At 42.5% G+C, this 16,008-nt stretch overlaps 1 protein-coding gene across 1 annotated transcript in view; it reads right to left on the reverse strand.

The window, feature by feature from the left end:
* The window catches only part of INO80 (INO80 complex ATPase subunit), a 110,133-nt gene that overhangs the window by 25,680 nt on the left and 68,445 nt on the right, over positions 1-16,008 (reverse strand). Inside the window, exons 24-25 of the mRNA XM_054971763.1 lie at positions 7,150-7,327; positions 4,775-4,912 (exon numbers count right to left, since the gene is read on the reverse strand). Of these exons, the coding sequence (XP_054827738.1) occupies positions 4,775-4,912; positions 7,150-7,327 (316 nt within the window). The remainder of the gene's footprint in view (positions 1-4,774; positions 4,913-7,149; positions 7,328-16,008) is intronic.

The raw sequence follows: 16,008 nt of genomic DNA on the forward strand, positions 1-16,008 counted from the left end.
TACCAGAGTAGCTATCCTGGACAATCTCCATCGTTTTAATCCTTGCTGTTATCTGGATAGAGCAGAATTTTAGCCAAAGAGCTGTCTCCTCAAATGAATGGCTTCTTGATAAGAAGTCTATTCCGCCAGACAAGGTTGTCTTTTTTAACACCCCCCCCCAAGCTATAGTACCCTCTTTATCTCTCTTCAATAGGCTATAAGGCAAGACCATAGTACCACCTTGTGCAGCAACTCACTGCTTCTGAAAACATACACATTTTCAGAGATAATAAGTGAATGCCAAGGCAACAACAAATGGATGTAAGATATAGTGAGAAAGATACAGAGTTATAATCTCTGCTTAAATACTTGCATAGCAGATGTTGGGCATGTCTCATCTGAAAAACTATTAATTAAACAGAATGTCAGTGGACAAATCTCTTCAATGCATATCAATGCAGGAGGGGTACCTGTACTATTATGGAATGGAATGCACTATAGCCCCTCTATAAACAAAGAGAAGCAATCCAAATCTGAATTAAAAAAAAAATAGCAGTCACTGTTTATATATCCAGAATTAAAACAAGTAATCCCGTGAGCTACAGTTCTTCAGGTAAGGAACAGAGCTTTCACAATTCCTTAGTAAGTCTATTTAACTCTCATGTGAAAAGGGAGAAAGAGATGATTGCCCAAATAAATGATCCTGTTTCCAATGATCCCAAAGCACATTCAACAAACCAGTATAAACCAGATGACCCAGATCCCACCTCCACCTGCCCTGCCACATGGAGGAAGTCAAAATCATGTTTTGCAACAGAAGTAAGTAATCTTTGGATTTCCTTGTCCACTACTTCACTAAGCCACCCTGCTATTTTAAAAGACAGTAAGTATGTTACAGTAGATGTGAGAAGCAATGTGTATCTTGGTTTTCACCAGAAATTCTTAACAGGCCTTTGTATTCCCTAGAAAAAATTTCTAGCTATTAGCAAACAGAAATTGGACATACGCTTATAGCTTATTACATGTGATTAGGTGTTGATATGTTTGAATTTCTCAAAAGGCACTGTGAATGTCACTCAACTGAATAGTTCTATACAAACCCTACCCTATGACAAACGTTTATTTATACCATGATATACAAAAATAAAAGTCAAAACTGTTTGAAGTCTCTTAAGATATAGATACTAGAAAAGGCTGAAGGTACTAGGTAGTAGGAAAGAACAAAGACCCAAAATGAGATGGAATGACTCAATAAAGGCAGCCACCACCATCATCTTGCAATACCTGAGCAAGGCTGTTAATGATAGGACATTTTTGAGGTCATTTATTTATAGGGCGTCAGAAGTCAGAAGGGACTTGATGCCACCTAACAAACACAAGATTTAGAAGAAGTGGAAAATCATTACTCAAGCAGGTATAAAATTAGGCAGTGGATAATGGATGAAGCCTGTGTATCTGACATTCTGTAGTCCATGTATGGTACAAATTCAAAAAAGAAAGGCAGTGTGTCAAGTTGTATTGTATGCTGCAATGCATCTGAGATAAAGAGACCGGCCCATGAAACAATTCATAAACAATTCAAAAATGTTTTATTTTGGGACAATAAAGCGAGAAACCAGTTACTTGATGCTTGTCAGAGAAGAGATATATAAAAAGCAGTTCCAATTGAGCAGTATGCAAAGTATTACTATTTGGAGGAGTCTGCTACTTTCAAGTCAAAAGCAATGCTATGGACAGCAAATACAGTCACAAATAATGCAAAAGTACCTAAAAAGGATATCCTATACTGTGCTGCCATCTGCAGTCAAGAAAAAGGAAAGGTTTTATAAGAACTATATAAAGGTTCCTCTGATGGAACACTGCCACCAAGCATTCATTCTTCAGCAATGTATGCTACGAACATTAAAGCACCTGAAGTCTACTGCTGCCCAATAAAGTACAGCCTCACAGTTTGTTTAGGTCTTAAATGAAAATGAAGTATAAGGAATCTAAAAAACCAAGTTGCTTTCTTTCCACTCAACAGTGAAGTATTAGTTCCTAAAAAAATACTTGAGAAAGACCTCATAAGATCATACTGAATCAGAGTTATGAATACTGTTTGTAGGTATGAGTGCAACTTTTCTGAAACTATGCCTCAGTGTTCTGCTAAGGACTTATCCAGAAATATATTCCTATACATACTGCCAATTTTACCTTAAAATCTGCCCTAGCTGCAAATCATATTCCCAATGTCAGAATCAATACTCAGGTGGATAGAGCAGGAGGCTGATGTTCGGAGGAATGCCTTTGTTTAGTTACATCTGGCTTGGAAGCTGTGTCTGATGTTGAATACAGCTGATTTGGCCACAATGATCCATGCTACTGTAGGGTTGCCTTTGAAGACAACTTGGAAACCTCATTTAGGGCAAGATGCAACAAGATTGGGACACACAGAACCAGTCATGTTACTGAGATACCTAAACAGCAACACTAGCTGCCAGTGTGTTTTCAGGTTCTATTCAAGATTCTGGTTTTAACCAATAAAACCCTTAATGGCCTAGGACCCACATACTTACTGGACTTCTTTCACACAAGGACCTTTTGTGCCTGCAGCAAAGATTGTTTAGCATCCTGATGACAAAGGTCAAAACTGTATGAACAAGGGATTTTTCCTGTGGCAGCTCCAGTTCAATGGAATGGGCTGCCCAACGAGTATACCATTATTTAAAAGAAAGTACAAAGGAAAGCTTTTAAAAGGAATTTTGGTTGATTTAGTATGGTTTTGGTTTTTCTGGAGAGCATATTGCTTTTGAAACTCTTGCAAAATTCATGTTTTATAGACTGTCTTGTTTTCCTCTTTGTCTTATGGAAACAAGTCATATACATAGTTTAAATTAAGACTTTAGCCCATTTTTTAGAGTGCCAAGGACAGAAGTTGAGCTGCTTATATTATTCTCCTCATTTGCCAGCACATAGGTATCTATGGCTCAATTCAGATAATGCCCACAGATGTATTACTATTAAAGCAAATACAGATCAGCAGTGGGCCATTTGGGCAGCCTGGTGATATGGGCCTTCTGCTCTTTGCCTGCTTCTATTTGATTATTGCTCTCATTGCTTCTCTACACAGAATGGGGATTTATTGCTCTGCTATCACTTTCAAATAAACGACATCATACAGTGGAGTGCAAGCAGATATCCATACCAGTGGAACCTTACCCGATAAACCACAAGCATGTTTAGGGTGGAGAGGATTTTCTAACAGCAGATGGTTAACTGTATCTGAAGTTAAATGTTGCTGATTATGGCTTTTCATATTTTGTCAGCAAACAATAACAGCTCATAAGAAACCAAAAGACTTTCAAATTTTATGGAACAATAAAAAGTAAAGTTAATATGTAAGACACACTGGCGTGTATCCTATCACTCTACTCCGCAAAATTTGATGCCTTGCTTCATCCTAATGAGGGGAATGCTCAGTGTATTTGTTTGACATGCAGAAGGTCTCAGGTTAAATCCCTGACATCTCCAGTTAAAAGGATCAGGTACTGTGAAGGACTTCTACTGGAGACCCTCTATCACTGGTAGACCAATGGTCGGATTCAGTATCAGGCAACTTCATGTGTTCAAAGAGACTTCTTCCAAAAGCTACTGAAGATGGAGGAAGGCTCCTTAGAATAGAGAAAGGCATCAAACTTTGCAGAGTGGTATGGTTTGATACATGCTACTCTCTATCTGTGCTTCCCTTTTCCTTGGCATTTAAAGTTTAGCCGTACTCTCCAAATTTATACTACCACAGAGTTTGTAGAGCACTAGAAATCTGGATATCATGAAGTAACTTAAGTGGTCAACGCTCTTGTTATTAAGTAATTTTCTGCACTGTATCCCTAAATTGCTACTGACTTAAAAATACAGGCATTTCCCAATACCTTAAGACATAAGAAATCTGAGAGCAGATTTACTGGTTTCATATGAAGTGAGAAAGGATCTCATTATTATCCAAGAAATTATACTTCATATGGATATGGGGCAAGGGAAAAAAACCCTCAGTGCCTCTTCTATGTTGCAATTAAAATAGTCGTTAACAAGGTGAAATGGTACCAAGCAGCTTGTAGAACATACTTGGTTATGATGAATTTCTGATTTACACATTCTGAAATGTAGTTTCAAATGCTGTGGACGCTCTATGCAGACACTGTATTTGATGGAGAGAACAAGATTGCATACTCCTCCTATTACATTTGGGAGATGGGCTGCGGCTCAAGGAGGAAAGCATCTGCTTTCATGTAAAACTACCAGGTTCAACCCCTGGCAGCTCCAGTTAAACGATTTCAGATAGCAGATGCTGGGAAGGACCTGTTTCTTCCTGAAACCTCAGAGAGCTTGTGCCAGTCAGAGCAGACAATAATGAGTTGTATGGAGTAAAGGTATGACTAAGTATAAGGCAGCTTCAGATGTTCACAGGCAGGCTGGATGATACTTGTGCAGATCAAGTGTGAGGCAGAGGGTACAAAATTAGCATATGTAGAATTCTGTGGTATGCACATATGTTACCATGCAACTATGATATACAGTATTCAAATGTTAAATGAGAATAAGGCAGGTATGATCACATGAAAAGTAACAGTGCCTGGATTTCTAACATCTGAGCAAAGCCAAAATTTCTTTTGGAAAATAAAACAGCACAAAATTAAACATTCAATGAAATATAATAAAGATCAAATATTTAGAAATAATAAGAGCACTGGTCTTCTTCCATCTACGATACATTTAAAAATATTCATAAGAGAGCAGGAAGATGGTTTTAAATACATACCTTTGGGCTCACTACACACAGGAAGGATGGCAGCTCTGTGATTTGACAACACTGTTTCCATGAGGTAGCTGATCGTTGATGAACAATATAATCGGAATAGCCAATTACTGCTTTACAGTGACTTGTGAACACAAGGTTCTAAAAAAAGTAATAAATTTCAAGATGTTTACAAAGATTTCAAATAGGGTTTTTTAAAATAGTAATTCTATTCCATGTAAGAATGGGTACTAATGCAAAATTATCAAATATCTTCTTTACAGTATGGCCCTTCTTTCCTAAGAAAATGACCTCAGTCTATTGCCACTAATGATCTTTTCAAATTTGATTCTGATAAGCAAATTTAATTCTGGAGAAGCATAATTACCATATAGTGTTATTAATAAAGTATATTGAAGTGGGAAAGATTAATTTAAAAGTTCTGAAACTTATACAAATGCTGAGTGTAAATGCTGTTAGCAATATTTTCAGAATATATTGATAAAAAAGCAGACCCCAGGGACACACACATTTAGTCATGTCTTGGCCTCCAGTGGAGACACATGAGAGCATGTAGAAGCTTTAAAACTTGACTGGACGTAATGGGGGAGATATGAACCGATACCTCCATGTAGTAGATGGTTTCCATGCTTTGCATGGCCACTGCAGCATTAAGCAGGACCATCAGGATTCCACAAATTGCTCCCATGAAGAGGCACCAGTTGACACAACCAGCACTTTCAGGCAATCAATTTGGTTAAGAGCTCACTGGTGGCCTAAGGCACACACTTGCAAACAATCACACAGAGGGCAAAAAGCATCTGAACCAGGCCTCAACGTAGAACCGAAATGTACAGAACATATGAGATGATGGAGAGTATAAATAATTGAGCTTGTGTTGTATCAATATAAGAAATTTTAGTAGTGATGAGCTCACCGAAAAGGAAATATAATTTCATACGGTGGACAAAAGAAGCTACTTCACACCTGAGAAGCTGTCACGGGTATAAACCAACCTAAAATATTTTAGGTTGGACAAAAGAAGCTAACAAAGTAACCTTTTGGTGGCTTCATTTTTAATTTAAAAAGCAAGATGCTCTTTTCCAGCTATATCAAAGAGAGAGATAACATTGCAAATAGCTATATATATTTAAGGTTAATAAACCCAGACAATTTTACACCAGGGGTTGTAACATAGCTTTCTCTATATAGTCAGGCCCAAGATAATGTTTCACATGGCAAGAGTTTTCCATCCTAAGTCTGAGGGAATTAAATCAGATGGGTGATCATGTCTTGGATACTATAACTGTGAAACAGGGAAGCGGGTAGCATTGCTGAAAGCAAGTGAAATACATATTTACACTGAACTCTTGGCAGAGTTTAGAGAACAGCAAATCTTGCTCTTATTTTTCTACTAACCCACCTGAGCAACAAAACAGTAGTTGCAGAGGCCAACATAATCCCCTTCCTACAATTAAAGAATCCTTGCCAAGTTAATTATACCAGGAATTACACTAGAACCCTGTCCATGTCTCCTTTGTTAATTCAGGTCACAGTCTCAGATTTGAATGAGATCATCTGGACAATCTGGTTTCTTCTGCACAAACCAGGCTTCTAAATCATAATTTAATCCTGGTTTAGAATCCTGGTTTGTGGAAAAAAAACAAGCTCTAGTTTGTCCAGATACCCACATTTGAATGTCGTAACAAACTGGCCAGACTTCCAAAACCAGGAAGTCTACATTCTGTGTGAGGAGAGGAGAGAACAGAAACACAAGTACAGTAATTTTAACCAGATTTGTGACAGTCATAAACAGAGGTCTGTTTCTTGACACCTCAGCGCACCCAGTCCCTAAGCCAACAACTGGCACTAAAACTCTTGAATCCTGAAATCGGTTGCAGTTTCCATCTCTCTTCTTCATGACTACTACCACACAAATATGTATTTAAGAAAAAAAAGGTGTGCGGAATTATAGCTACTGTAAAGCTGGGGCAAGGGTACTGCACAGAATTAGATAACAGCCCCTTTCCACACAATAGTGTGCCAGAAAACTATAATATCCTTTGCTCTGAGGGTAGATCAGATTAAAGGAAAGAGGCCCCTTTCTTGTATGCATACTCTTAGTGGTGGTAGATTATCTATTACCCCTTTCCCCTCCAGTCTGTTCTTCACTTTCACCAGATTCTGGGAGGTAGAAGCTACATCCTTTCCCTAAGTTATCAAGAAAAACACAGATACACCACAGTCTTCTAATTTGTCAGTATGTGCTACTAAGGCAGAGTACCACGAATGTGCTGAGGCCATTAAGGCCACGACATGCTGAGATTGCTGGAGGCTTTAAAACTGCACCATTTAACCCAAGTAACTTGCAGTTGCACAGAACTGAAAGTATTGCTTACCTGCAGCAAAGTGCAGTTGTGCAAGTTGGGAAGGGAGAGCGGGTAATTGATTTCCAGCAAGAAATCTTTGTTCTTCAGACACTGAGACTTATGCTGGTGATCCCCTTTGGGCTCTCTCCAGAAGCGCCAGTGGTTGAGCCTGTAGGTAGCTTTCAGAGACAGGAAAAGAGCTAACCATCTGAAACAAACCATAGTAGACTCTCTTAGTCACAGTTCAGTTAATGCACATGTAAAAACACAGAAAGACTACAGCTTTCTAAAGCCTGTTTATTTAGCACCTACATTTGGAACTCATTTTTAAAAACAAAGTTATCAGAATTTTTTAAACTTTGTGCAATGTGACTTTTATTGTGGGAACTGTTTTATAGTACACTAGTTACTCCAGTGTAAGCTCACTGACTTCAATGAACTTAGACTGGAGTAACTCTGCACACGACTGCACTGTTAATTACTAAGTAAATCAACTTTTTGTTTCTAAACTTGTTAGTCATTCAACTGCCTTTCCTTCTTTCTCTTGCTAGGTTTCAAATTTCCTACAAAAATATTCTACTTATCAGTTATCAGGAGAAAGATTTTTCCAGATCAGGAGATGCTATTGATAAACACCATCCTGAAGAAAAGTAGCATTTTGTGTAGCAGAATCCCAAGTGGGGTTTATGCAAACCATTAGACGCAAACAGAATAGTTCAGCATATTGTTAGACTAAAAACCAGCAGAAAAGGTCATCTTCATGTAAATCAGCTCTTTAGAAAACAGGGTTGCACTTACCTGTAACTGTTGTTCATCGAGTGGTCTTCTGTGTGCAGGCCAGCCACAGAAAAGATTTCCACAGTTATCTAGAAGACTAGGAGTGCCCCTCTTCCCCTTTGGCATTTTCTCACCCAAATTATCACATGACCAGGAAGAGGGGCACTAGTCCCTCAGTTCTCTTCATGTCGCTGCTGGAGACATCCCACCCCCCTTTGAAACTAAATTTCCAGAGAGCTCACAGTGGGGCAGGAGGGAGGAATGTGTGCCTGCACAGAAGACCACTTGATGAAAAAGTTACAGGTAAGTGCAACCCTGTTTTCATCTTCCCACACTGGGAGAGTAGCAAGCTCATTTACTGAAGGAAGTGGGTGTGAAGCTGTCACATTAAGAGACTATAGAGATTCACCTTCCCAACAGATGCTTAGCGTCTCATTGACATTCACCCAGAGGTGCTTCTAAAGAAGCAAGGAGATCTCTAAAAGTGTCCCTTCCAAAGTACAAGCAGGAATCCAACAAGAAAAAAAAACAATGCTCTGGTGGGGGAGCTGTGCAGGGTAAAGGATGTTGAAGAGTCATGTACTTGAGACAGTCTGACAGCTTCTACCAACGCAAAAAGAAAGGATTGTGTGAGGATACTGCCAGGTCTCTCTTGGAGCCTGAATGACTAATACAACTGATAGTGTTGTGAGACATGAGGGCTGATATCCAAACCCTGGAAGGGAGTCCTGGCCAGAGCACTGGACACATTAACATTGTGAAACTTTATGAATGGGGGGACATAAGCTAGAAATGCAGTGTCCTCATTCCACAGATGGAAGTATTCAGGGCTCATTTTGAGGGGGAATGAACTGGAAAGCCGTTCCGGTAGTTCCTCCAAGTCAGGTGGCCCCGCCCACCTGACTTTAAAATAGTTTGGGCCATTGTCGGCCATTTTGGCCTGGATTGGGGCCGAGACTTTAAAATATTTAAAATATTTTGGGCCATTGTCGACCATTTTGGGCCGTTTTGGCCTGGATTGGGGCCGAGACAGCCCGAATCTGGTTGGTACCAGGCGGGGGGACCCTCCTCCGCCCAGCATGGATACAGTCCCGGCCATTTCGGCCCCAATCCTGGCCGAAACGAGCTCAAAATGACATTTTTGGCCTTTTTGGGCCTGGATTGGGGCCAAAGGGGCCCAGATCGGGTTGGTGCTGGGCGGGGGACGCCTCCCCCATCCAGCACTGACCTGGTCCTGGCCTTTTAGGCCCTGATTCTGGCTCAAAGGGGCCCAAAATGGCCACTTCAGCACTTTTTTGCCTGGATCTGGGCTGAAACAGCCTGGCTCGGGTCAGTGCTGGACAGGGGAGGGTTCCCCTGCTCAGCTCCGACCAGATGCAGTCCTTTTTGGCCCTGATTCTGGCCCAAAATGGCCCGTTTGGCAGTTTCAGCCCATTTGGGCCATTTTTGCCGGGATCAGGGTCAGAACTGCTGGGATCTGGTCGGTGCCAGGTGGGGGATCCCTCCCCTGCCCAGCACTGATCTGGTCCAGGCTGCTTCGGCCATGATCTGGGCCCAAACGGCCATTTTGGGCCATTTTGGGCACTTTTCGGCTGGGATCAGGACCAAAACTGCCAGGATTGGGTCGGTGCCTGGTGGGAGACCTCTCCCCTGCCCGGCACTGACCCGATACAGGCCGTTTTGGGTCTGATCCTGGCAAAAACGTACCCAAAATGGCCATTTTGGGCCTGTTTTGGCCTGGATTGGGAGCAAAACAGCCCTGATCAGGCCACTGCCAGGTGGGGGAACACTCCCCTGTCTGGCAGCAGCCAAATCCTGGCCGAATCCATAATGAGTTATGCGAATGAGTTATGCTAATGAGTTCCTGCAGTTCTTTTTCTACGAAATGACCCCTGGAAGTACTGTACACTAAAAATGATGCACCAAGGAAGTCAAAAAGGTTCCACCCCTACTTTAAATGCCTTTGGAGAGATCCAATAAAGAAGAAACAAGTTTAGAGTGTTTGAGTCCCAAACACAGTCAACAGCACAAAAAGAAGGGTCTATGTTCTGCTATAGCCTCAGTAGAGACTCTTACACTTAGAGGTGCAAGATATGGTAGTTAAGGAGCAGCAGTTGCCATTCAGAAAAAAATTGACACTACTACTATAGTACAGGAAAAGGAGCTGACCTGAACTGCCAAATCTACCAGTGGGAGCGAAAAAATAGTAGATCCACTCTAGAATAATGAAAACAGTGAAGCAGGCACGATGGGACCAAGAAAGGACAGTATATACCATCAATGAACCTTGGTGCTGCTAGCAGATCAATCTGAGCAGCAAAAAACAGCCAATGGATAAAACCTTGCAAGTGGGCTAACCAGTGGGTTAGCAAGGGCATTCCCCAACGATGGGGGTCCCCTGCAGCAAAGGAACGAAAAAAAGGGCAAGCCATGGACCATTATAGTGTGTTGCAAGGCCAAATAGCCCATGCCTCCAATCAGAGTATCTAGGAGTTGGAGCCAGTTTGTTGAGGCAACATTATTGCAATGCACTGCAATGACATGGAGCATTTGCAGTAAAACCAAAGACAAAGGTAAGGTATATCTAGCACTCTTGGTGAAAGTAGAAACAGTTGCATGACACAGCCATTTTGCAGAAGACCAGGAGCCAGCTGGAGGCACATCCTCACAGTAAGGCCCCCAGACCATATGGGCAGCCCCTGAGATGGCTCTAAATCTCAGTCACTGCATGAAGTGTGAAACTTAAGCTGAAGACTACTTTCTCCCAAAGTGACCATGCAGGTATATAAGAACACAGAACTGCAACTGTGAAAGTGAAAACACTGAATAATCTTAGTTAAATGTGGATTGACTAAGACTGAAAAGGCAAAGGAAACTAGGGATGTGCAGCAAAAAACAGATTCGGTTTTCCTGCTTCGTAAATTACGAAGCGGGAAAAAGAGTCGGAAATAAGTAATTTCTGAAGCCACTTCGGAAATTGCTTCTTGGCCCGCTTCAAAATCGAAGCTTCCCTGTCCCCGCAGCTTCCTCTTAACCCGGGGGGGGGGGGGGGTGGGAGAATTCCCTGTCTCCCCGGCATCGGGTCAGTGAGTGGGGGTGGCCAGTTTAAACTAGCCCTCCCACCGCTGCCTCCTCTGCATCTGATGTCAGGAAGATGGGGGAGTCGCTCCGTCTCCCTGGCATCAGGTCAGCGGTGCCACCTTCACCCACTGCTGACAGGGACAGGGAACTCCCAAGCCCCGCCAGCAGCAGGTGAATGGAGTGCTCGGCAGCAAGGAAGGAATGCTTAAGCCTACCTCACCTCTGCTGCCTTCAGCCGCTGCTGAACGGAGCGCACCCGGTGGCAGAGAGGGATTTTTAAGCCTACTTCCTCTGACGCCTTTGCCCGCTGCTGACGGTGCCAGGGAACTCCCTGGCCCCGTCAGCAGTGGCCAAATGGAGAACTCGGTGGCAGAGTGCAAGCTTAAGCCTACTGTCCCGCTGTTCTCTTCACTCAATGCGAGAGGGGTGAGAGAATCTCCCCGTTCCTCTTGAATCGTGAGAACGGCACCACCCTCTTGAATCGGGAGAGTGGGCACCACTGTCTTGCTGCACCCAGTGCCAGAGAGGCGAGAGACTCTCCCCATCCCTCTTGCCTCGGGACAGCAGACGCTGTCTGACTGCTGCATCTGGTGCAAGAGGGGCAGGGGATTCTCATCTCCCTCTTGCCTCGGGAGAGTGGGCGCTGCTGGGCTGCTGCATCTGGTGCAAGAGGGGCAGGGAGATTCCCTCGCCCCTCTTGCACCGGGTGCAGTAAGTGCAGTAGCGCCTGCCCGGGTGCAGTGGTGCCCCCAACAAGTAGCTGATTGGAGGTTTAAATGCCTCTTTCCGTGCCACTGCACAGCAGCATGGAAAGGGGCATTTTAAGCCCCGCAGCCTGCACTCAGCCGCTCGTTGGGGAAACCCCCGACGAGCAGCTGATTCAGCGGTTTAAATGCCCCTTTCCATGCCGCTGCGCAGTGGCAGGGAAATAGGCATTTAAACTCCTTGACCCAAAGCTTCCTGAAGCTATATAAACAGCTTTGGGAATCTTTGATTTGGGGTTTCCGAAACTGATCCAGCATGCTGGGGCCATTTTGGAAATCCCGAATCTTTGCGAATCGGGTTCGATTTTTCCTTTATTGGAAACCTGAATCACACATCCCTGAAGGAAACTCTTCCTCAACTAGCAGGACAAAAAAGGGGGGGAAAGGTCAGTAACCAACCATCAACAAAGCAGAGGAAAAAAATCTGTATTGTAGTCTCAAGTGGGATACCTTAGTTGTCATGCATTTTATAAACATCCAAGGTGTTGGAATTCTGCCACTAGTAGTCTGCTCCCCCAATAGCAGAGAGACTCTCTGCAGGAAGGGTAGAGAGATGTGTGAATAAGACAGCCAAGCACAACTGTTAAAGACTATAATACACTAAATTAGATTACCTGGACCTAAAATAGGCTTTTCCATAGGTCCTCAACAAGTAAGGAACACTCAAAAATAACACCTTTTTCCAGTCTCAGGGGGAATACTGAGCCAAATAGTTCAATTAATGGGAGGACAGGTGACCTGCCTTAACAGGAGAGGTGGGGAAGACTTTTGAGCCTACAAAACAACATATATATGGAAAAGAATTGTAGGAAAGCTGTGAGTGGTGGACAAGGCAGCAAACCAATGAATTTTTATTCTCTCTTGTAGAGTAAATCATCACTGAGGATAGACAAATTAATTTAAAGGATTTGGCAACAAGTCAGTTCATCCCCATAGAGAGTTGTCTATCTGAACTGAAGAATCCAGTCTCTGTATCAAGTCACAGTAACAGCCACTACTTTTTTTTTAGAACACCAAGTCCTAACATGGACTAAGGCAGTCCAGCTCCAGATTAAAGGAACAGACTGGTCACAATAATAGGCTGGCAAAAACACAGATATCTGAAGAAGCAAGCTGAACTCACAAAAGCTCATATCAAACATGTTAGTCCTTAAAGAGTCACTGAGTTTTTATCTTATTATACAAAGAGGCAATCTGCCGCTGGAGATGTTCAATAATCTCAATTGTAACAATTTGGCCCCAGGGTGGGGTTATAATGTGTGTCATGCTCCCTTCAAAGGGGATGGTAAAAGGAACATTATGGTCTGTTGATCAACAGCTTAAAGGAAAAATTGCAGCAGGAGAATTCTGCTTCCCACATAGGCTAACAGTTTATAGCGTTCACACTTTACAGTCACTGGATTAGAGATGAAGTACTATTTAATCTGCAGGCCATCAACAACAATAACCATGACCGACTTCCGGTTTGGGATCCATGGAGGTCTAACGCAGCTCTAAGTGCAGAGCTGACCGGGCTGCCGTTTCAGCGGCCGGAGGGGCACAAATAGCCCCCGGCCACCTGCTCTCAGGCGGAGAACAGGCAAAGAACGCTCAAAGACCTCAGGGTGCGTCGATCTCGGGCGAGGGGGGGGTTCTGCGCTAAGGACTCTCTCTCGACCCTTGAGGTCCCACCCTTTGACAGGTCGGCATAGATCTCTGCGGCAGACCCGGGGCCAGTGCGGCTGGCATAAGACCTTTGTGCCCAAGCTTCAACAGGGGGAAAACAAACGGAAAGAGAACTTAAGATTGAAGCAGTGATTACAACCCAGAAAGACGTTTGAAAAGGTAAAGATCACTATCTCCTGAATTGGGATGGACTGTTAAGAGTAACGAAGTTTTAAAAGGACTTTTTAAACTGCAACAGACTTATTATAAGGAGGGGGAAACCCGGCAAGAAATAGATTGGAAAAAGGACTAAGTAAAAAGAAGTAATTTAAGAAAAGGGACATTTGTTTATCATACCTGTGGTTGAGAATCGATAGCAGGCTGTGGGAAAATTTCTACCATCGCGAGAGCTGCAGCGGAGAGTCGGGAAACAGGAAGTACGTAATAGTGATAGAGTCGTCAGAAGGAGACGGCCCCTACTGGAAGACAGGAAGAAGGGCATCGCCATTTTTGAACAGGGAAGGGCTTTGGCTTCAGCAAGGGCGGAAGTAGGACATCTTGGATTGCAAAAGGGTACAGAGAAACCATAGAGAAAAGACGCCCGACATTTTGGATTTTTGGAGCGATTTTTGTTTATTTAAAGGACCGGGACTTTTAAATTAGTTAAAAGGATTATCAATTTGGACGCCACGGAGCTAAGAAAACGATCAGACTCGTGGGAGCGAGGTAAATCAAGCCCCACGATGTCGAAGAAAGAGTGGCAAGCAGCCATAGAGAACTTGGACAAAAAATTCTGTGAAATGCTAAAGGAGCTTAAAGAAACAAAATTGGAGTTGGTGAAAGAAGTCAAAGATGTCAAAGAGACAGTTAAAAATGAGCTGGCAGAAGTAAAAAAGGGAATGGAGACGATACAAACCGACTTGCAGGCAGTGCAGCAAAAAGTTAACGATGTGGAGAAGGCGATGGACAATCTTACAGAGACGCAGCGAACGGATATGAGAGTAATGAGGGGAAGAATGGCAGTTGCGGAGAGTAAATATATGGAGAAGCAGCTGAGGTTTCGAGGTTTGCCGGAAGTAGAAGGAAAGACAGCACAAGAACAGGTGACTGAAGTGTTAGCTGAATACCTGGAAAAGGAGGAGGAGGAGGTTGTGGCTTTCCTGGATGTGGTGTACCGAATAAATTCCAGATTTGCGACCCAGAGAAAGGTACCAAGGGATGTGATAGTGCAATTTACGACAAGGAATGTAAGGGAAATGATAGTGACTAAGCAATTTCAAGATCCACTGATAGTTGATGGCAAGACAATTATCATTATGAAGGAGTTACCCAGATCGGTGCTCTTGGACCGGAAAAAATACAAAGTGTTAGTCCAGACTTTGAAAGACATGAAAGTAAGATATAGATGGGAATTACTGGAAGGGATATCTTTTGAATTTGGAGGAGTAAGAAAGCGCATCAGATCTGAACTGGAAATGGAAAGGTTCATGACGGACAATGAAAAAGACTTACCAACAACAAGGCTTTGAATATGGAGTGCAAAGTTTTATCGTGGAATGTAAATGGACTTAACTCACCTAATAAGCGAAAAAGTATTTTCCACTGGCTATTAAAACAGAAATGTGATATAGTTTGCTTACAAGAGACTCATATTAGAAATCAGGACGTAAAATATCTTAAAGTAAGTAAATTGGGCATTGAATTTGTAGCGGCCTCAAAAAAGAAAAAAAGGGGAGTGGTACTATATATAAAAGAAGAGCTGCAGCCAAAGGTGATAATTAGAGATGGGGAAGCCAGATTTATAGCAGTGGAATGTATTTGGAATTTAAAGAAAGTGTTGGTGATTGGAATATATGCACCTAATGGAGCTAAAGAGTGCTTTTTTGAGGATTTAAAGAAGCAACTAGATGAACTTTCATATGATCAGATAATACTTGCAGGAGACTTCAATGGAGTTACGAATTTGGAACAGGATAAGAAATCAGCCACTACACAAAAGAAAAGAGGACTATTACCAAAGACTTTTTTTGGATTAATGCAACAGGAAGCGTTGGAAGATGTGTGGAGAACGCAGAATCCCATAAGCAGACAATATACCTTTTTCTCTGCAAGACATTCTACCTTATCGCGTATTGATATGATCTGGGCCTCAAAGGACTTAGTACTTTGGACTAAGGAGGCAGAAATAATGCCCATGGTAGGCTCAGATCATAACCCAATTATGTGGAAGTTTGGAAAAAGAATTAAGAGAAAAGGATGGAGAATAAATGAGGATTTGTTGCAAGAGGGAGAAAATATGGAAATGTTGAGAAGGGAGACTAAATTCTTCATACAGTACAACATGAATCAAGAAGTACCAACCAATAAGGTATGGGACACGTATAAAGCAGTAATCAGAGGTGTATTAATGGACTTAAATGGAAGACTTCGAAGGAAAAAAGAGGAGAAGAGACAGGAGATTATGGAAAAAATAAAAGCCAAAGAAATACAGCTGAAGAAAAGACCAGGGAAAAAGAAAATATATCAGGATATTAAAATCCTTCAGGAGCAGTTGACGGCTATGAACAATAAAGAATTGGAATGGAATCTTAAAAGACTGAATCAAAAGTCGTTTGAAGGGGCG

This window comes from Eublepharis macularius, chromosome 2 (genome assembly GCF_028583425.1).
Source record: "Eublepharis macularius isolate TG4126 chromosome 2, MPM_Emac_v1.0, whole genome shotgun sequence".
Lineage (NCBI taxonomy): Eukaryota > Metazoa > Chordata > Lepidosauria > Squamata > Eublepharidae > Eublepharis > Eublepharis macularius.